This window comes from Chiloscyllium plagiosum, chromosome 5 (genome assembly GCF_004010195.1).
Source record: "Chiloscyllium plagiosum isolate BGI_BamShark_2017 chromosome 5, ASM401019v2, whole genome shotgun sequence".
NCBI lineage: Eukaryota > Metazoa > Chordata > Chondrichthyes > Orectolobiformes > Hemiscylliidae > Chiloscyllium > Chiloscyllium plagiosum.
In genome coordinates, this window is record NC_057714.1 from 118,675,417 (window position 1) to 118,696,713 (window position 21,297).

The 21,297-nt window shown below is 41.2% G+C and overlaps 1 protein-coding gene across 1 annotated transcript in view; it reads left to right on the forward strand.

The window, feature by feature from the left end:
* Window positions 1-21,297, forward strand: part of LOC122550340 (actin cytoskeleton-regulatory complex protein pan1-like) — a 152,304-nt gene that overhangs the window by 124,643 nt on the left and 6,364 nt on the right. Inside the window, exons 17-19 of the mRNA XM_043691068.1 lie at window positions 8,331-8,393; window positions 12,532-12,594; window positions 17,323-17,424. Coding sequence (XP_043547003.1) covers window positions 8,331-8,393; window positions 12,532-12,594; window positions 17,323-17,424 — 228 coding nt within the window. The remainder of the gene's footprint in view (window positions 1-8,330; window positions 8,394-12,531; window positions 12,595-17,322; window positions 17,425-21,297) is intronic.

Sequence of the window (21,297 nt, forward strand, 5' to 3'; positions counted from 1 at the left end):
CATCCTGTCCCTCAGGATTCCCTCCAACAACTTGCCCACCACCGATGTCAGGCTCACCGGTCTATAGTTCCCTGGCTTGTCTTTACAGCTCTTCTTAAACAGTGGCACCACGTTTGCCAACCTCCAGTTTTCTAGCACCTCACTGTGACTATCGATGGTACAAATATCTCAGCAAGACGCCCAGCAATCACTTCTCTAGCTTCCCACAGCTGGGTCTCTGGATTAATAATGCAGCAATAATACCACTAGGCCATCACCTGCCCTCAGTGGCAGTGGGAAGAGTGTGTCACTTATCCTGGTGGAGCAGAGAAGGTCATTCAACTCCTTTCTGTAGTATTGCCCACTCCTGTAATCCTTGAGGATGGCCCTAATCCGAATGGCGACTTCAGACCAGGCGATGCTCCAGCCTTTTCCGCTGGTCCTCCAGGAAGAGGACTCCTCTCCGGTGTACCACCCCCTTGACCAGGACCTCTTTCTCCCTGTCAAAGAACTATGGTATCATCATCCTCTTCTCTATCATTTTGTGCACATGTCCTTCAATGAGCAGAGCAGTCTTGGAATGCCAGTGGCCAACCAGGGTGCAGAGCACAGTTTGAAGATGGAACTATTGCAAAGAATACTGCCATTTTGGTACATATCCTCTGAGTTATTAAATAGTCCAGTTACTGGACATGAGCAGTGCGATAGGGGTGTGGTAGGTAATTAATGAGGCAGCTTTGGCAAGTACACTCGCTAGGCTTCACAGCAATAAACCTTTGAGAAAAGAAATGGAATGTGAACTCAGCCCTTGGTTATAAGTTATTGGGGCCACTCAGTTCCAGACATCATTCCAGCCTTGGTTCAAACATGGCTAAAAGAGCTGAATTCCAAAGATGAGATGAGAATGGCATCTTATTATCAATGCAACATTTGACCAAACGCAACGTGAAGTCTATGGACATCAAAGGAAAATTTCCCACTAGATGGAGACATCCCTGGAAGAATGAAGGATTTTTGTGGCTTTTAGATTTAACCATATTAGCCCAGAACCTCACTGTAAGAATTTCTCAGGATAGTTGCTTCATCCATCATAAGATCGGAAGTGAATATATCAGCTGATGATTGCACAGTATTCATTGCCATTGGTAACTGCGTGTCAGGAATGATGCAACCAATGCCTTGGAAGTAATGGAAAATCATTTATTTGTTGAAAGTGCTGCAGTTTTTAAAAAAGGTTCAGTTGTGCACAATGATAGTTGTCAAATGTAAAAGCATAGTCCTCTATACCAGAATATAATTTTACATGTGGAGTAAGCTCGGGTATCAGATTTCAGGGTGAACATGGGAACATAGGATTGTAGGAACAGAAGTAGGCCCCTCTAGTCTGTTCAACCATTCAATGAGATCATGACTGAACTGTGGCCTAACTCCATATACCTGCCTTTGGCTCATATCCATTGATAGCTTTGCTGAACAAAAAATCTGTCTCAGATTTAAAATTAACAACTGACCTACTGCCAATTATTGTTTGTGGAAAAGAGTTCCAAACAATAGAACATTACAGCGCAGTACAAGCCCTTCGGCCTTCGATGTTGTGCCGACCTGTGGAACCAACCTGAAGCCCATCTAAACCTACACTATTCAATTCTGGTCCATATGCCTATCCAATGACTATTTTAATGCCCTAAATTTGGAGATGCCGGTGTTGGACTGGGGTGTACAAAGTTAAAAATCACACAACACCAGGTTATAGTCCAACAGGTTTAATTGGAAGCACACTAGCTTTCAGAGCATCGCTCCTTCATCAGGTGATAGAGGAGGACTCAATCCCAACACACAGAATTTATAGCAAAAATTTACAGTGTGATGTATCTGAAATTATACATTGAAAAAAACAGACAATCAATTTCCACTATCACCTGATGAAGGAGCGACGCTCCAAAAGTTAGTGTGCTTCCAATTAAACCTTTTGGACTTTAACCTGTTATTGTGTGATTTTTAACTTAATGCCCTAAACATTGGTTAGTCTACCACTGTTGCAGGCAGAGCGTTTCACATCCCTACTACTCTCTGAGTAAAGAAGCCACCTTTGACATCTGTCCTCTATCTGTCACACCTCAATTTAAAGCTATGTCCCCTCATACTAGCCATCACCATCGGAGGAAAAGGGCTCTCACTGTCCAACCAATCTAACCCTCTGATTATCTTATATGTCTCAATTAAGTCACCTCTCAACCTTCTTCTCTCTAATGAAAATAGCCTCAAGTGTCTCAGCCTTTCCTCATAAGACCTTCCCTCCATACCAGGCAAATCTCCTCTGAAGCCTTTCCAAAGCTTCCACATCCTTCCTATAATGCAGTGACCAGAACTGTATGCAATACTCCAAGTGGGGCTGCACCAGAGTTTTGTATAGTTGCAGCATGACCTCATGGTTCTGAAACTCAATCCCTCAACTAATAAACGCAAACACACCGTATGCCTTCTTAACAATCCTATCAACCTGGGTGGCAACTTTCAAGGATCTGTGTACATGGATACTGAGATTTCTTTGCTCATCTACACTACCAAGAATCTTACCATTTGCACAGTACTCTACATTCCTGTTACTCCTACCAAAGTGAATCACCTCTCACTTTTCTGCATTCAACTCCATTTGCCATCTCGCAGCCCAGCTCTGCAGCTTATCTATGTCTCTCTGTAACCTACAACATCCTTCATCACTATCCACAACTCTACCAACCTTAGTGTCATCTACAAATTTACTAACCCATCCTTCTATGCCCGCATCCTGGTCATTTATATAAATGACAAACAACAGTGGACCCAAACCAGTTCCTTGCGGTACCCCACTAGTAACTGAACTCCAGGATGAATATTTCCCATCAACCATCACCCTCTGTCTTCTTTCAGCTAGTCAATTTCTGATCCAAACCGCTAAATCACCTTCAATCCCATCCGTATTTTGCGCAATACCATACCGTAGGGAACCTTGTCAAACGCTTTACTGAAATCCATGTACATCACATCAACCACTTAACTTCATCCCTAATCAGTGGAAATAGAAAGAGTCATTGAGTCATACAGCATGGAAACAGACCTTTCGGTCCAACCATAACATAGCTTCATAACATCCTTCCGATTACATCTTGAAGACTTTGATCAGATCACTCCTTATGCCTAATGTGCATAATCCCTCCTCATAATTTAACCCCTGAAATCCAGGTATCACTCTTGTAATGTAGATTAGATTACTTACAGTGTGGAAACAGGCCCTTCGGCCCAACAAGTCCACACCGACCCGCCGAAGCGCAACCCACCCAGACCCATTCCCCTACATTTACCCCTTCACCTAACACTACGGGTAATTTAGCAATTTAACCTGCAGATTTTTGGACTGTGGCAGGAAACCGGAGCACCCAGAGGAAACCTACGCAGACATGGGGAGAATGTGCAAACTCCACACAGTCAGTTGCCCGAGGCGGGAATTGAACCCGGGTCTCTGGCGCTGTGAGGCAGCAATGCTAACCACTGTGCTACTGTGCCACCCCAAGGGAGGTTATACTCCCTTCAAGGCCAGTATAACCTTCCTAAGGTGTGATGACCAGATGTGTTGTCAGTACTCCATCTGAGGTCTATGCAGTGTTTTGTATAGCTTCAGGAAAGTTCCCTTATACTCCAATCATTGAATCATACAGCATGGAAACAAACCCTCAATCCAACTCATCTACACAGACCAGAACTCCCAATCTGACCTAGTCCCGTTTGCCAATATTTGGCCCATATCCCTTGAAATGCTTCCTATTCGTGTGTCCATCCAGATGAGTTTCAATTGTTGCAATCGTACCTGTCTCCACTATTTTCTCTGACAGCTCATTCCATTAATGAACCACCCTCTATGTGAAAAAGTTACCCCATAGATCCTGTTTAAATCTTTCCCCTCTCACCTTCAGCTTTATCCTTTAATTTGAACTTCCCTAATTTGGGAGAAAAGACCTTGACTATTCACCCTATCCGTGCTCCTCATGATTTTATAAACCTCTATAAGGTCACCCCTCAGCCTCTGGTGCTCCAGGGAAAAGAGTCCCAGCCTAGTCAGCCTTTCTGCATAGCTTAAGCCCTCTAGTCCCAGCTGCATCATTGTAAATCTTTTCTGCACCTCTCAAGTTTCGCAACATCCTTCCATTAGAATTGTATGCAGTATTCCAAAAGTGGCCTCACCAATGTCCTGTACATAATCTTCCAACTCCTGTACTCAATAAAATACAATAATACAATACAGCTCAGGATTGACCCTTCGGTCTACCAAGTCTGCGTTGATTCCTAATCCTTAGCTATGTTGGCTGGATCATTGGTTTACAGAATGGTATGGTACCAACAGAGAGCAGCCCTATGGTCTGGCAGCAACAAGTTAGACTGTTACTTATTGCTCTATGCGGTTTCTATCCTTTTGTTCATCTCCCTTCACGTGCCCATCTCTACTGGCACTGCATTTTAGGCACCCACCACCCTCAGTGTGAAAGTTTCCCCGCACATCTCCCTTAAGCTTTTCACCTCTCACCTTGAACCTGTGCCGTCTTGTAGTTGACTTTTCCACCCGAGAAAATAGCCTCTGCTATACACCGTATCATTGCCTCTCATAATTTTGTAGACCTCTATCAGGTCACCCCTCAGCCAACTTTTATATTTGATACCCCAGCCAATGAAGGCAAGCATTTTGTATGTTTTCTTGACCACTTTATCCACCTGTATTGCCACTTTCACACATACCTGTGTACCCAGACCGCTCTGTATGTAAATGCTTCTAAGGGTCTTGCCATTTACTGTATAATGTTTGCCTGAATTTGGTCATCCAAAATGCATCACCTTGCATTTGTCAGGATCGAACTCTATCTGCCATTTCTCTGCCCAGATCTGCAATCAATCTATATCCCACTGTATTCTTGCTCACTCCTCCTCACCATCTTCAACTCTACCAAGTTTGGTGTCATCAGCAAACTTACTGATCTGTTGCCCATCTCTGAAGACAACATGGACAAAGATACAGTGGAGACCTGTATACAGTGGACCTCTATAAAACTCAATTAATTTATTCATTATTTAAACAAATAACACATGCTATTACCAACTAGAGATATCGCAATCACTGTTTTTCACTACTCTAGGTTCTGTAACTACCTCCAAATGTTATTACGCAGGAGAGTTGACAGCTGGCCATGCTGGAATTCTTCTCAACATTTTCCCTCCGCCTCCTGACATAGGGTACCTCCTGCAGTGTTAATCTTTGAAGTTCTGCTGAAAAATCAAGGGTTTTCTCAGGCTGTTTATACACAGGTCTCTGTGACACGTGTGCCCTAATTGGAATAATTCATGCACATGACCAATCCCGAATGTTTCATCCTTATTTGGAAGAGTCACTGAATGCCTGTAATCTTAGCTTTTAACGGACCTGAATGACTCAGTGTAATTCTAGCATATAAAAGCCCATTGTAAATCCTTTATGTTTTTCTGTTATCTTCAGCCTTATCCAACAAATATGATCTCCATTCTGAAAAGCACCCTTCCATCACTACGCTCTACATTCTATGACCAAGCCCGTTTTGTATCCATCTAGCTATCTCACCCCAGATCCCATGAGGTTTTCTATTTTGATTGATACCTTTTGTATCAGCCTGCCATGAGGTACCTTATCAATTACCTTACTAAATTCTACGTAGACAACATCCAGTCCCTTCCCTCATCAACCATTCTTGTCACTTCCTCAAAAACCCTAATCAACTTGATAAGATGATGTGGAAGTGCCAGTGTTGGACTGACAGAATTGGACTGTTTGAACAAAGTCAGAATTCACATGACACCAGGATATAGTCCAACAGGGGCTATGGTCTGAAAGCCTGTAATTTCAAATAAACCTGATGGACTCCAACCTGGTGTCATGTGATTTCTGAAGTTGATAAGACATGACTTTTCCCACAGAAACCCTTGCTGCCTATCACTAACAAGTCTATTTGTTTCCAAATGTGAATACATCCTGTCTCTCAGTATCTTCTCCAACAGCTTTTCCGCCACTGATGTCAGGCTAACTTTGATTATTACTTGGATTATCTCTGTTGTCCCCCTTAACCAAAGGAATAATATTGGCCATTCTCCAGTCCTCAGGAGCCTTGCCTGAGGCCAAAGAGGGTGCGAAGATATCTGTTAAGGCCCCAGCAATCTCCTCCCTTACCTCCTTTAGCATCCTGGGATAGATTCAGGTCCTGGGAACTTATCTACCTAATGTTTCCTAGATACCCAACACCATCTCCTCTTTAACATTTACATGCCCTAAAAACATACCCGTTCCTAATCTTACCATCACCAAGTCCTTTTCCTTAGTGAATACCAATGCAAAGTACACATTAAGGACCTTACCCACTTCCTCTGCTTCCATGCATAAATTCCCTCCCTTGTCCTTGAGTGGATCTATTCATTCCCCAGTTATCCAGTTGCTCCTAATATATATATAAAATGCATTGGGATTCTTCTTAATCCTACTCGCTAAGGACATTTCCTGCCCCTTTTGAGTTCTCCTAATTCCTTGTTTAATTTCTCTCCTGCTTCCTTTATATTCCTCAACTGCCTTGTCTGATTTCACTTTCCTAAACCTTACGTGTGCTTCATTTTCCTTTTTGATTAACCTGTCAATATCTCTTGTCATCCAGGTTTTCTGATTCTTGCATCCTTATCTTTCATTCTCATTCTGGTCCCAAACTCTGATCATCTATTCTTTAAAAGACTCCCACATGTCAGATGTGGATTTACCCTCAAACAGCTGACCCGTCTAATTTCTCAAGTTCCTGCCTAACGCTGTTGTAATTAACCTTCGCCTGTCATTTAGCATGTCCACCCAAGGATTAGTCTTACCCATATCTATCACTATCTTAAAGCTTATGGAATTACAGTCACTGTTCTTAAAATGCTTTCCCATTGAGACTTCATCATCTGGCCATGATCATTCCCCAATACAAAGGGCAGTATGGTCCCTTCACTAATAGGACTATTTACATATTGTTTCCTGGATGCACCTAACAAATTCTGCCCCCATCTAAGTCCCTGGCAATACTTCCCATAAGTTGTCTACATATCTGTTCCATTATCTCCCTTTAGCTATTAAGAGGCCAATAGTATAATCCCATCACAGTGACTTCATCTTTCTTATTCCTGTGCTGTACTCATATGGCCTGCCTGATGAACCCTCCAAGATGTCCTCTCTTAGTGCAGCTGTGACATTCTCCTTAACCAGTAATGCAATTCCGCCAGCCTTTTACATCCCTCTCTATCACACCTGAAACATCTAAACCCTGGAATGTTGAGATGCCAGTCCTGCCCTTCTGGCAACCAAGTTTCTGTAATGGCTACAACATTGTGGTCCCATGTACTAACGTAAGCTCTACATTCATTTACATTACACGTTAAAGTCTTTGAATTAAAATAAATATACTTCAGACCGCCAGTCATGTGGCATTCATTAACCAGCCCCTGCCTGTTATTCCTATTAGACTTGATTTAATATTTGCCTTCCCATAAATTGTTCTGCAAGTTGATCTACTGCTTTGGGTTTTGTGCAGTAGAGAGAACTAACAAGTAATCTCATGAGTGAAGGTGACCCTCATAGCAGTGATCATAACTGGTTTCCTGCTGGTTACATTTAGTATGAGGGAGAGAGAAGTTGGCCCATTGTGTTTTTAAAATTTAAATAAAAACAATTATGGAGACATGAAAGCAGAATTGGCGAAAGTGAATTGGCAAATTTGGTTAAAGAATAAGTCACCAGGGATGGATCGGCAGGTATTTACAGGGATATTTTGGAATATACAGAATAGATATATTCTAATAAGTAAGAAAATTCCAAGTGATGAACCCACCATCCATGTTTAACTGGAAATGTTAATGACTGTACCTAACTAAAAACTAGGTCAGAAGATTGGAAGATATAAAAAAAGAAAAGAGTGGCCAAAAAAGTAAAGAGAAAAAAATTAGAGTATGAGAGAAGGCTTGTCGGGGATGAGGAATTTTACGTGTGAAGATAGATTGGAGAACTAGGGACAGTACTCCTTGTAATAAACCAGTTGGACTATAACCTGGTTTCATGTGATTTCTGACTTTGTCCACCTCAGCCTAACACCGTCATCTCCACATCATGATTAAAGCCAGCTGCAGATATTAAAATCAACATTTCATAATTAAATCTGGGAATAATAATGCATTCAGCATTATTAAATTCCGACTTTGTTTGGAAAAGTAATGGATTTTAAATCTAGGATTTTTTTTTATGTACAAGTGTCAACTGACGACTTCCATTTTCTGCTTTACAGCAACATCACAGACATGCCCAATGAGTGGTGGGCAGGCTCCTCCATCAAAGTTTCACCCACCTTGTAAGTACCAAGAAAGGAAACCTGGAATGAATGATGCTTGAGACCTTTTGTCAACTGTAGCAATTTTAAAGAAACAAGGCCAAAGATTCCACTGAAGCCTACCAGATACTTTTCTGTACAAAAATGTGTTCACTGTGAAACAAAATATTATGTTAACTGTGAAGTAATCGGGGATGTGCAGTTTTACTGTTAATTTGCACAGAGCCTGTTTAACACTCTCCCAGTGTATTTCTTAGTCAGTAATTTCTACATAGGCTCCTGAGCAGAAAACCCATGAAATTCAGTAGAATGTCAATTTCCCATCCTGCCAGATGTCAATTTCCCATCCTGCCAGACTCTCTGGTCAATGGAGGTAACATTGGACAAGAGTAAAATCAACATTGTATTTGATCCTGTGAATTTCTCATTGAATGGATACAGTTTCACTTACACTCTCACTACTGAGTGATTAATGCCTAACACACTGATAGACCTGAGCTGTGAAGTGACGCTTGCGAAACACATTGTTTAAAAAAGTAATCAAATGAATAGAAAAAGGAATGACCATGATGGATTTCATTTCTGGCAATTTTTACTTATCAGCCCAGAAAGAGAACATGTTAATTATTCAATTAAAAAATTGAAAGAACTGCAAATGCTGGAAATCTGACACAAAAATAGAAATTGCTGGAAGATCTCTGCAGGCCTGGCAACATCCATGGAGAGAAATCAGAGTTAATATTTTGGGTCCAGTGACCCTTCTTTGGAACTGTCCTGAAGAAGAGTCAGACATGATTATTATTCAATCCTATTTCTAAATGTATTTTAAAAATTTCTTTGAGACTATTTAGTAAATGGAATTAGAATTTTTTTTTAGATTAGATTCCTTACAGTGTGGAAACAGGCCCTTCAGCCCAACCAGTCCACACCGATCCTCCGAAGAGCAACCCACCCAGACCTATTTCCCTCTGACTAATGTACTTAACACTATGGACAATTTAGCATGGGCAATTCGCCTGAGCTGCACATCTTTGGATTGTGGGAGGAAACTCACACAGACACAGGGAGAAAGTGCAAACTCCACACAGACAGTCACCCGAGGCTGGAATCGAACCTGGGACCCTGGTGCTGTGAGGCAGCAGTGCTAACCACTGAGCCACCGTGCTACCCTTGTCCTTTTATGTCTCATTTATTCCTTCAATTCATCTACCCTTTGGTTCCTTCTCTTCATTTCAGTTTCTGCACCTAGTTTGATTATATTCATTGACCTGTCTCCCAGGCCCCTCTAATTATTACTTTAATCAATGGTAGATACCAAAACTAGCTTTCAATTCCAGATTTTTTAAATCAATTAATTTAGATTAGATTAGATTACTTTACAGTGTGGAAACAGGCCCTTTGGCCCAACAAGTCCACACCGACCCGCTGAAGCGCACCCACCCAGACCCATTCCCCTACATTTACCCCTGCACCTAACACTACAGGCAATTTAGCGTGGCCAATTCAACTAATCTGCACATTTTTGGAGTGTGGGAGGAAACCGGAGCACCCGGAGGAAACCCACGCAGACACGGGGAGAATGTGCAAACTCCACACAGTCAGTCGCCTGAGGCGGGAATTGAACCCGGGTCTCTGGCGCAGTGAGGCAGCAGTGCTAACTGCTGTGCCACCGTGCCGCCCACAATGATTAGATTACTTACAGTATGGAAACAGGCCCTTCAGCCCAACAAGTCCACACCAACCCACAATGCCTAACACTACAGGCAATTTAGCATGGCCAATTCACCTAACCTGCACATCTTTGGACTGTGGGAGGAAAGCAGAGGAAATCCACACAGACACGGGGAGAATGTGCAAACTCCGCAAAGTCAGTCACCTGAGGCAGGAATTGAACCCGGGTCTCTGGCACAGTGAGGCAGCAGTGCTAACCACTGTGCCACCGTACCACCCCTATAAAGATCGCATGGCTAACACATCCTTGTCAATACAAGTGCACATTAACAAATTAGATTAGATTAGATTACAGTGTGGAAACAGGCCCTTCGGCCCAACAAGTCCACACCGACCCGCTGAAGCGCAACCCAGCCATACCCCTACATTTACCCCTTACCTAACACTACGGGCAATTTAGCATGGCCAATTCACCTGACCCGCCCATCTTTGGACATTGGGAGGAAACCGGAGCACCCAGAGGAAACCCACGCAGACACGGGGAGAATGTGCAAACTCCACACAGTCAGTCGCCTGAGGCAGGAATTGAATCCGGGTCTCTGGCGCTGTGAGGCAGCAGTGCTAACCACTGTGCCACTGTGCCGCCAACCAGTTTGTTAAATCATTGAATATAAATTCCACTTTCTATCATGCTTCTTTATATACATGAAAAAGAAGGGAGAAGTCAAAGTAAACATAGGTCTCTTTGAAAATGAATCTGGAGAGATGGCCACAGGGAACAAAGAAATGGCAGCAGAGTTAAGCAGATATTTTGCATTAGTTTTTATGGTAGAATATACTTTGAACCTCTCATTAATACTAAAGAAAACAGAAGGAATTAAGTATCAACATCACCATTACTGAAGAAGGTAATTTGAGATAAACCAATGGGGCTAAAGGTGGATAAGTCCTCTGGCCCTGATGGCATGCATCCTGGGATCCTAAAAGTGGCAACTACAGAGATAGTGGATGCATTGGTCGGAGGAAGGAAGCTATTGCAATTCAATTCCAGACCCACAGCATTGTGGTTGATTCTTAATTGCCTTCCAGTCAATTAGGAATGGTCAATAAATGGTGGCCTAGATACCTACATCCAATGAATGAAAAAAATGATTCATCTAATCAATATGGAGATCAAAATTGCCCATGTGTATTGTAGTATTTTCTTATAAACTGCATTATTTCCTGATTTATGTTTTGTCTTATACTGTATCTATGTCTGGGGCCTATGAAGTACTCAGCAATAACTTCTTTTTCTCTGCTATTTGTTAGCTCCAAAATGTCTGTACATTTTGATCCTCTGAAGTAAGATAATTTCTCCCTACTGTCCTTACCTCATACTTTATTAACAGAGATGCTCCACCCACTTGATCCTTTCTTCCTATCTTTGAAAAATGTGAGATGCCCTTGAATATTCAAGTTCCAGCTACAGTCAGCTTTCAACCAATGTAATGGCTTTCATATCACACTCATTTATTTCGACTTGTGCTGGATTAATTTGTCTCATTATGAATGCTGGCTGCATTCAGGTAAAGACCCTCTCACTCTGTCTTTTTTGCTAGCACACTCTTCTGTTTGTATATTCTGTTTGTTTCTTTCATACTGTTTATCATTAGTTGCATCCTTTCATTGATGATTGCCTTGTCTTTTCTTTTTAACTTTCAAAAATTTTTAACTCTCAAAACATTCGTCTCTCCTGTGCATCCGGGACTTTGGGCTTCATAAGTGGCGGTGTTGAGTTTGAAAAACGGAAGTCCCACAGACCCTTTCCAGATCCCTGGTTAGGTAACTACTGGAGTACTTTGTTTACTTCTGGTCACCACACTTTCAGAAGGATATGAGGATCCTTGAAATGGTGCAGTGGACATTTCCTAGAATGGTTTTAGTGATAAGGGATCTGACTACAAGGTGAGAGTGGAGAAACTGGGGCTTTTCCCTGTGGAGCAAAGGGAATTTGAAGGTTAAGGCAGCAAAGAAAAGCTGTTCCCATTTGCTGATTCCCAGAGGAGCAGAGGTCATAGCTTCAAGGTTTTGGGAAATAGATACAGGAGACGTACAAGGAAGAACCTTCTTTCACCAGCCAAGTCACACAACACCAGGTTATATTCCAACAGGTCTATTTAAAATCTCAATCTTCGAGGCACTGTTCCTCCACCTGATGAAGGCGCGGTGCTCCGAATGCTTGTGATTTTAAATAAACCTATTGGACTATAACCTGGTTTCATGTGAATTCTGACTTTGTCCACCTCAGCCTAACACCATCATCTCCACATCATGATTAAAGCCAGCTGCAGATATTAAAATCAACATTTCATAATTAAATCTGGGAATAATAATGCATTCGGCATTATTAAATTCTGACTTTGTTTGGAAAGGTAACGGCTTTTAAATCTTGGATTTTTTTTGATGTACAAGTGTCAACTAACAGCTTCCATTTTTTGTTTTACAGCATTATCACAGACATGCCCAATGAGTGGTGGGCAGGCTCCTCCATCAAGGCTACGCCCACCTTGTAAGTACCAAGAAAGGAAACTTGGAATGAAGGATTCTTGAGACCTTTTGTCAAACTGTAGCAATTTTAAACAAACAAGGCCAAAGGTTCCACTGAAGCCTACCAGATACTTTTCTGTACAAAAATACGTTCCCTGCGAAGCAAAATATCGTATTAACTGCGAAGTAATCGGTGTTGTGCAGTTTAACTGTTAATTTGCACTGAGTCTGTTAAACTCTCTCCCAGTGTATTTCTTGGACATTAATTTCTATGTAGGCTCCTGAGCAGAAAACCCATGAAATTCAGTGGAATGTCAACTTCCCATCCTGCCAGATATAACTCTGGTCAATGGGGGTAACATTGGACAAGAGTAAAATCAACATTGTATTTGATCCTGTGAATTTCTCATTGAATGGATACAGTTTCACTTACACTCTCACTACTGAGTGATTAATGCCTAACACACTGATAGACCTGAACTGTGAACTGACGTTTACAAAACACATTGTTTAAAAAAGTAAACAAACGAATAGAAAAAGGAATGACCATGATGGATTTCATTTGCTGGCAATTTTTACTTATCAGCCCAGAAAGGGAACATGTTAATTATTCAAAAAAGAACAAAAGAACTGCAGATGCTGGTAATCTGACACAAAAATAGAAATTGCTGGAAGATCTCTGAAGGTCTGGCAACATTTGTGGAGAGAAATCAGAATTAATATTTTGGGTCCAGTGACCCTTCTTTGGAACTGTTCTGAAGAAGAGTCAGACATGATTATTGTTCAATGCTATTCCTGCATGAGTTCTATTAAAAATTTGTTTGAGATTTTTAATAATTAGAATTGGAATTTCTGTGCTTTCCTTTTATGTCTCATTTATTCCCTCAGTTCATCTCATCATTGGTACCTTCTGTTCATTTTACTTTCTGCACCAAGTTTGATTATATCCATTGCCCATCTCCCATGTCCCTCTAATTATCTCTCAATCACTACTTTCCCCGGTTAAGAAAAGGTTTCTAAACAAATTATAAAATTATTGTGAGTTATGGAGTATCTCCTTAAATCAAAAGTGGGTATTGTTGGTAAGGCTTTTATGATCCTTTCTCAATTGCTCTGGAACTGAATGCCTTACTCAGTGATTTCAGAAGTCAGTTAAGAGTCAACCACATTGCCAAGGATCTGGAGTCACGTGTAGCCCAGACTAGGTAAAGAAGGCAGATTTCCTTACCTGAAGGACATAAATGAACGAGATAGGTTTTTTTTAATAATCAATGAAAGATACAAAACTAGCGTTCAATTCCATTTTTTTTAATCAATTGATTGAGCTTGTTAATTCATTGAATGTAAATTTCACTTTCTATTATGCTTCTTTAAAAAGCATGTAAAGAAGAAGGGAGAGGTCAAAGTAAGCATAGGCCTCTTTGAAAATGAATCTGGAGAGATGGTTACTGGGAACAAAGAAATGGCAGAAGAGTTAAGCAGATATTCTTTATTAGTTTTTACGGTAGAAGATACTTTGAACCTCTCATTAATACTAAAGAAAACAGAGAAGGAATTAAGTATCAACATCACCATTACTGAAGAAAGTAGTATGAGACAAACCAACGCAGCTAAAGGTGGATAAGTCCCCTGGCCCTGATGGCATGCATCCTGGGATCCTAAAAAGGGCAGCTACAGAGATAGTGGATGCATGGCTGTAATTTTTCAAAAATCCTTAGATCTGGAGAAGTACCAGAGTACAAGAATGTGCAGGTTAGGTGCATTGGCCATACTAAATTGCCCATAGTCTCCAGGGATATGCAGTCTCGGTGGATTAGCCATTGGGAAATGCAGGGTTACAGTGATAGGGTGGGGGGTCTGTGTGGGATGCTCATTGGAGAGTTGGTATGGACTCAATGGACCGAATGGCCTTCTGCCACGCTGTAGGAATTCTACTATGATTCTATAATTAGAAAACTACCAATGTGATACCCCTATTCAAATAGTGACGGAGGCAAAAAGAACCTAGCTATAGGCTGTTTAGCCTAACATCTAATGTTGGAACCAATTATTAAGGAAGCAACTGCAGCAAATTTGGAAAATCATAATCTAATTTAAGCACTGTCAGCACGGCTTCATTGAAAGGAAAATTATGTCTGACTAATCTATTGGAGTTTTGAGAGGAAGTCTCAACCAGAGTGGACAGAGGGGAGACAGATGTGTTGTATTTGGAATTCTAGAAGGCTTTCGACAAGGTAAGCTTTCACAAAAGCTTACGGTCATAAGACAGGAGCCCATGATGTTGGAAGAAGTATTTTGGCATGCAAAGAGACTTGTCTAATGGGTAGGAAACAGCGAGTGGGATAACAGAATATTTTTCAGGTTGGAAAACTTTAACTAGGGGGATTCCACAGGGATCACTGCTGGGACCACTGCTGTTTACAGTATATAATAATGATTTGGAGGAAGGAAGCTATTGCAATGCAATTCCAGACCACAGGATTGTGGTTGACTCTTAATTGCCTTCCAGTCAATTAAGAATGGTCAATAAATGGTGGTCTAGACACCCACATTCAATGAATGAAAAAAAAATTCATCTAATCAATATGAAGATCAAAATCTCCCATGAATATTGTAGTATTTTCTTACAAACCTCATTATTTCTTGATTTATGTTTTGTCTTATACTGTATCTATGTCTGGGGTGTATGAAGTACTCAGCAATAACTTCTTTTTCTTTGCTATTTGCTAGCTCCAAACTGCCTGTACATTTTGATCCTCTGAAGTAAGATAATTTCTCCCCACTGTCCTTACCTCATATTTTATTAACAGAGATGCTCCAGCCACTTGATTCTTTCTTCCTATCCTTTCAAAATGTGAGATACCCTTGAATATTCAAGTTTCAGCTACAGTCAGGTTGCAACCAATGTAATGGCTTTCATATCACACTCATTTATTTCGACTTGTGCTGAATTAATTTGTCTTATAATGAATGCTGGCTGCATTCAAGTAAAGAGCCTCTCACTCTCTTTTTTACTGTTTTTCCCCATTCTGATCTTATTTGCTAGTGCACTCTTCTGTTTGTATGTTCTGTCCCTTCCTTTCATACTGTTTAGCATTAGTTGCATCCTTTCCTTGATTATTGCCTTTTCCTTTCTTTTTAACTACAAAAAGTTTTCACTCTCAAAACGTTCATCTCTGGTGTGCATCTGGGACTTTTGTCTTGAAAAACAGTGAGGTCATCCAGAATCTTTCGATATCCGTGTTTAGGCAACTACTGGCGTACTTTTTTCACTTCTGGTCACCATACCTTTGGAGAAATATGAGGATCCTTGAAATGGTGCAGTGGGCATTTTCTAGAATGGTTTGAGTGATGAGGAATCTCACTACAAGGTGAGAGTGGAGAAACTGGAGCTTTCTTCCCTGGAGCAAAGGGAATTTGAAGGTTAAGGCAGCAAAGAAAAGCTGTTCCCATTTGCTGATTCCCAGATGAGCAGAGGTCATAGCTTCAAGATTTTGGGCTATAGATACAGGAGATGTAAGAGGAAGAACTTTCTTTCACCAACCAAGTGGTAATGACCTGCAATGTGCTGCCTGTGAAGGTGTTGGTTACAGAAAGCATCAATAATTTCCAAAGGAAATTAGATGGGGCTTGACAGAAATGAAGTTACAAAAGTACAAACAAGGAATAAAAGCCGGCCACTGTGGCCCTATTGAGCATTCAGTAAGCCATGGCTGATCTGATTTTAACCTCAACTCTGTATTCCTGCATATCCTGATAATCTCTCACACCTCAGTCATCAAAAATCTATCGAACCCTGTCTGAAAAATATTTAAAGATTTTGCTTTCACTGCCTTTTGAGGAAGAGAATGCCAACGAGTCACAATCCTCTGAGTAAAGACAATGTTTCCTCTTCTCTGTTTTAAATGGCGCAGCACCCCCACACCCTTATTTTTAAACTATGTCCCCTAGTTCTAGATTCTCCCACAAGAGGAAACATATTTTCATCATCCACCAGGTCAAGTTCCCTCAGGATCTCTCTGTTCTAATTAAGTCACCTCTGACTGTTCTAAATTCCAAAGGATACAAGCTCCGCCTGCTCAGCCTTTCCTCAGGAGGCAATCCGGTATATTTCTAATAAATCTTCTCTGAACTGTTTCCAATGCACTAACGTCCTTTAGTAAGTATGGTAACCACTACTCCAAATACATTCTCACCAATATCCTGTATAACTGAAACATAACCTCCCTGCTCTTGCATTCATAAAAGACATCTGTTTGAGAATAGAAATTTTTTGAGAAATGCAGCAGACAAGATAGTAATGTAGCAAGAGGGAGTGAGCAGGTTATGAGCCTGCCTGTATTATTCAGCAGAAAGCTAGCATGATTCCAATGGCTTCAGTATGTGTCTTATGACATTTAGTTAGAGAATGAACTGAGCAGAGATTGAAAATATGGCTCTGAAACTGGCAATCCATTCCCTCTCTTTCTTCCCACATCAACTCTGTTGTGTTTGCCTCTCACTTTCTGGTCAATCCGTGAGAGAGGTTAAATTAAGTAAATATGACCTGGTAAAGAACTTCTTTCACTGGGGAGAAACGTCCGGTGACGAAAAGCTCTGTTGATAAAATAATGTTCTACTGTTGCAAAGAAGTTGTTACTTGATTATATGTTTGCATAACAACTATTCAGTATCACTGTATCTGTGCATTTGTAATTTTCTTTCAATCTACAAATGAATACTAATTAATGTATTTCTTTGTAAATGCCAGCTATGAATATGGGCCAATCAATGCTCAATGAGAGCATGATAAGACCAAGAGGGAGAGGTGCCATGGGGCAACCTGATTTTATGCAGCCACAGTTTGGAATGCGTAAGTACAAACTGAAGAGAAACATGACTCTGAACTGAAGGACTGTGTGTGAGGTATTACTGAATTGATAATGTTACTGGACCAGTAGTCTAGGACAAATGCTCTGTAGAATTCCCATTAAATTTACTTTGCATCATAACTAACAAAAGGATGTTAAATTCAATTAATTAATTCCTGGCTCTCTAGATTAACAAACCACCGATTATAACACTAGGCATCACCTCCCCTTATGCTGTGGCACTTCGTGCCGTCTTTGGTGAGGATGGTAAGGTCCTCATCCCTCACACCCAAGAACAACCATGCCATCCTGTGTGCTTCCATCACCCCCACAGAAACTGTATGCCATGCCTGTCTTTGTACTACAGCCAGCGACACCCAGAAGGTTATCTATGGGCCCACAACACAAACCATTCCACAGCTTTAAACAGCCCTGGTGAAAATCAGAAAGCCAGGGAATGGGGCTGACTGTCCTGGAATCAGGACCTAGTCCCATTTTTAAAGGGCTATTGTATTATGTCAGCTTGGCAAAATCCTGGCCACTGACTCTAGATCACATCGTGGCATTGAATCTGATCAAGGAAAAGAAACATCCTGCTGAATGCCACATAGCCCTTCCCTGTGTCAGTGAATGAGTTGAACACCACTTGGAGTAAGTGCTGAGGATAGCAAGATCACAGAACTAATCTAGGAAACCTCAGTATCTTTCAACAGGAGTGGCTCAGTAGCATCACTACTGCATGAGCTGCCCATAACAGGGCACAACTTAGGTGATTGAAGAATGAACATGAGGAGAATTATTCACTTGATTTTACCTTCACCGATCTAACTGACGGAGAAGCATTCACCCATAACAGTTTTCACAGGAGTAACCGCCACATCTTCTTTATGGAAATGACGTCCTTTCTGCACTGGTGGTACCCTCCACTGTGTTGTCTGGCACTGCTACCATCCTAAATATCAAAATGTCGATAAGCCAAATGGCCCAATTCTGTTCCTGTGTCTTGCAGTCTTTTATGAAGAGGATTTTTTTCTTTAAGAGAGTAGTGAATCTGGGATAATTTTTACTGCAAAGGGATTTTGAGGCTGGGTCATTACTTATATTTAAGGCTATGATAGTCAGATTTTCAATCACTAAAGGAATCAAGAGCGACAGGGAAAAGGTAGGAAAGTAGATTGGAGGGTTAGCAGGCGAAAGTGAGGACTGCAGATGCTGGAGATCAGAGTCAAGATTAGAGTGGTGCTGGAAAAGCACAGCAGATCAGGCAGCATCCAAGGAGCAGGAAAATCAATGTTTCAGGCAAAAGCCCTTCATCAGGAATGGCAGAGGATTAGCAGATCAGTCATGATCTCATTGAATGGCAGAGTAGACTCAGTGGGCTGAAGAGCCTACATCTCCTCCTTTGTTTTATGGTCTTCGGGTTTCATTTATAATACAACTAAATATGGGGAAATGACTTTGTTCACACCACTAGTTCACTTTACTATCCTCAAGCAAATTGAGGAGGTGAGAAAGAGGAATTTGTACTATTGAGACTTTGTTGATAAAGAACGAAGGCTTAAATCTTGCACTACGGATCATCATCATTGCAAAATAGATTATCACCATCAGATGGATTTGAGATTAAAAATATAACATCCAAACCAATCTCAGAAATTACAACCAAACATTAATGAGAATGACCACGATAAAGATAATCAGTGTAAAAACAGCAACAGACAAACTAGGCTAGAAATTGTAATAAAAGGCGCAGAGCATGACAGGACTCGAGCTACAGTCTGAGAGACAAGGAGGTTAACAGGGAGAAGGAATGATGCTGGAAAAGAACAGCAACCAAAATCATAAAGATTGAGAGAGATCAAGAGTTGAAAAGAAGAAATTGTAATGCATTTTAATATCATTGAATGAACAGAGATGTGTGACTGTTCCTTAGAAGAAGAGGAAGAGGAAAAAACATGTCTGCAACCATTTAGTAAAGGAGCACTTGCACCCAAGAAAGCCAGAGTGCAGAACATCCTAAATCTCAAAAGGAAACCTGATGTGATTGTAATGAGGTTAGCCAGGTGGACCTCACAGAATGTGTGTTTCCTGATTGGAGCTGTTAATCTAGTTCAATCAAGGAACCCTGGCTACCAAATGAAAACAGAAGTGAGGCCGGAGACCGGAAGTGGCCCGGGATAGTCCAGTCAGTATACAGGGCGACTGGGAGCTGGGTGGTTGATGACCAGCCTGGAGAAAAGCAGGCCTGGGGAGGGTCGGTCAGTACGCAGGGCAGCCAGAGACCGGAAGGCCGACAACTGTTCTGCAGGAAGGCTAGCCAAGGACAGTCTGATCAGTATGTGGTGCGGACAGGTGTCAGGTGGTTTATTTTAATAGCTATATTGGGACTGTGTTCTATGCAATGTTTCTGACTTCATTGCACTGTCTTGCCTGTGTTTGCTACTGTTATCTTTGAGATGAATGGAAGTGGGATTTGAGTTTGTCCACATTTCCCTGTAATCTGGTTTGGGATTTCGCTTTGCTGCCCTTTCCCCTGTAGATAGTGGGTTTCTTTGTGAACTGCTGCTTTCTGTTTATTGTTAATTGTATTTTGTACTGTTTAACAAAATAAATGAAAACAGAAGAGAATAAATAAGCACTAGTGCTATTAGGCAGTAGTGTGGGACTTACTTTTAAAAAAAACAGGTGATGAGAATCTCTTCAGGATTAAAAAATGACAACAGGAGTGTAGACATCCTGTTTATTCTGACAGCTGGCACTGAGGGAGCTGGATCAGTGTCAAGGAATTTCCAGTGGCTTAGTGACAGGATACCAGCCTCAGTGGAGTAATTTCACCTCTGTTCAGAATATGTCGTGAGTGTAGCTCTACAATTGCCTTCACACTCAAGTAGTGTTCCCCAAGCTCAGTTGAACTAGTGAAGGTGTTCACTTCAATTGGAATACCCTGCAACTCATATTCTCCACTTACTGCATTTTCCAATGATGAGGTCAGTTGTTGTGCCTGATAAAGTCTAGTTGGGCTTCCATTGGCGGGCACTTTTGCATGGCTCGAGAGTGTGATGCTGGAACCCGACTCTGATCTCCAGCATTTGCGGTCCTCACTTTCTCCTGCTCTTACATTGTTACATCATCAATCCTGTTATGGACCAGGCCGGACCGCCCTCAAAACATTTCAAGAAAGTAGTATGGACTCTAACTTTGCTAGTTGTTTTAAGCAGGTGTAATTGAATATTCCAGGAATGATGCAGCTGGCCCAACCGTTAAGTTTTAAACAAAACAGAATTTCTTTGCAAGATTACCGAATAAAAAAACAAACAAAAGAGAACAGAGTACAGAACAATTTAACCTCTCCGAAATCCCAAAAGATTATCCTAACTTAATGATGCTGTTCCAAATACTTGCAACAATCCCCATAAATACCCCTTAGCAAAAAAGGTAAAATCAAACACAAGGGTCTTACAGGAGAGATATCAGAGAGAGAGATGACAGACAGATTCAATGTGGAATACCTTCTTCCATAGAGCTGTTTCTTTAACCAGCAGCCTCAAAACAAACTGACTGCTTTCTCTCAACAGCCAGACTGCTGAAACCCAAACCAAACTAAACTAAACCAGAGAAAAGCTGAGTTGGGAGAACGGGCCACTCCCCTTTCATTGTACGAGTTTTTCTTTAAAACTTGAAAGCATTCTCAAGTAGTTAAACCCAGACTTTTCGGACTTTTACAATCCCACTTGGAAAAAAAAGCCAAGGATGCCATAACCTTGTTAAAGGAGTAGCATTGTCACAATCCAACATATTGAATGGGTCTCTCAGCATCTCATTAAAGGTGAAACCAAAGTCACTATGCCTCTGTCAGTCGTCTTAACCTAGTCAAA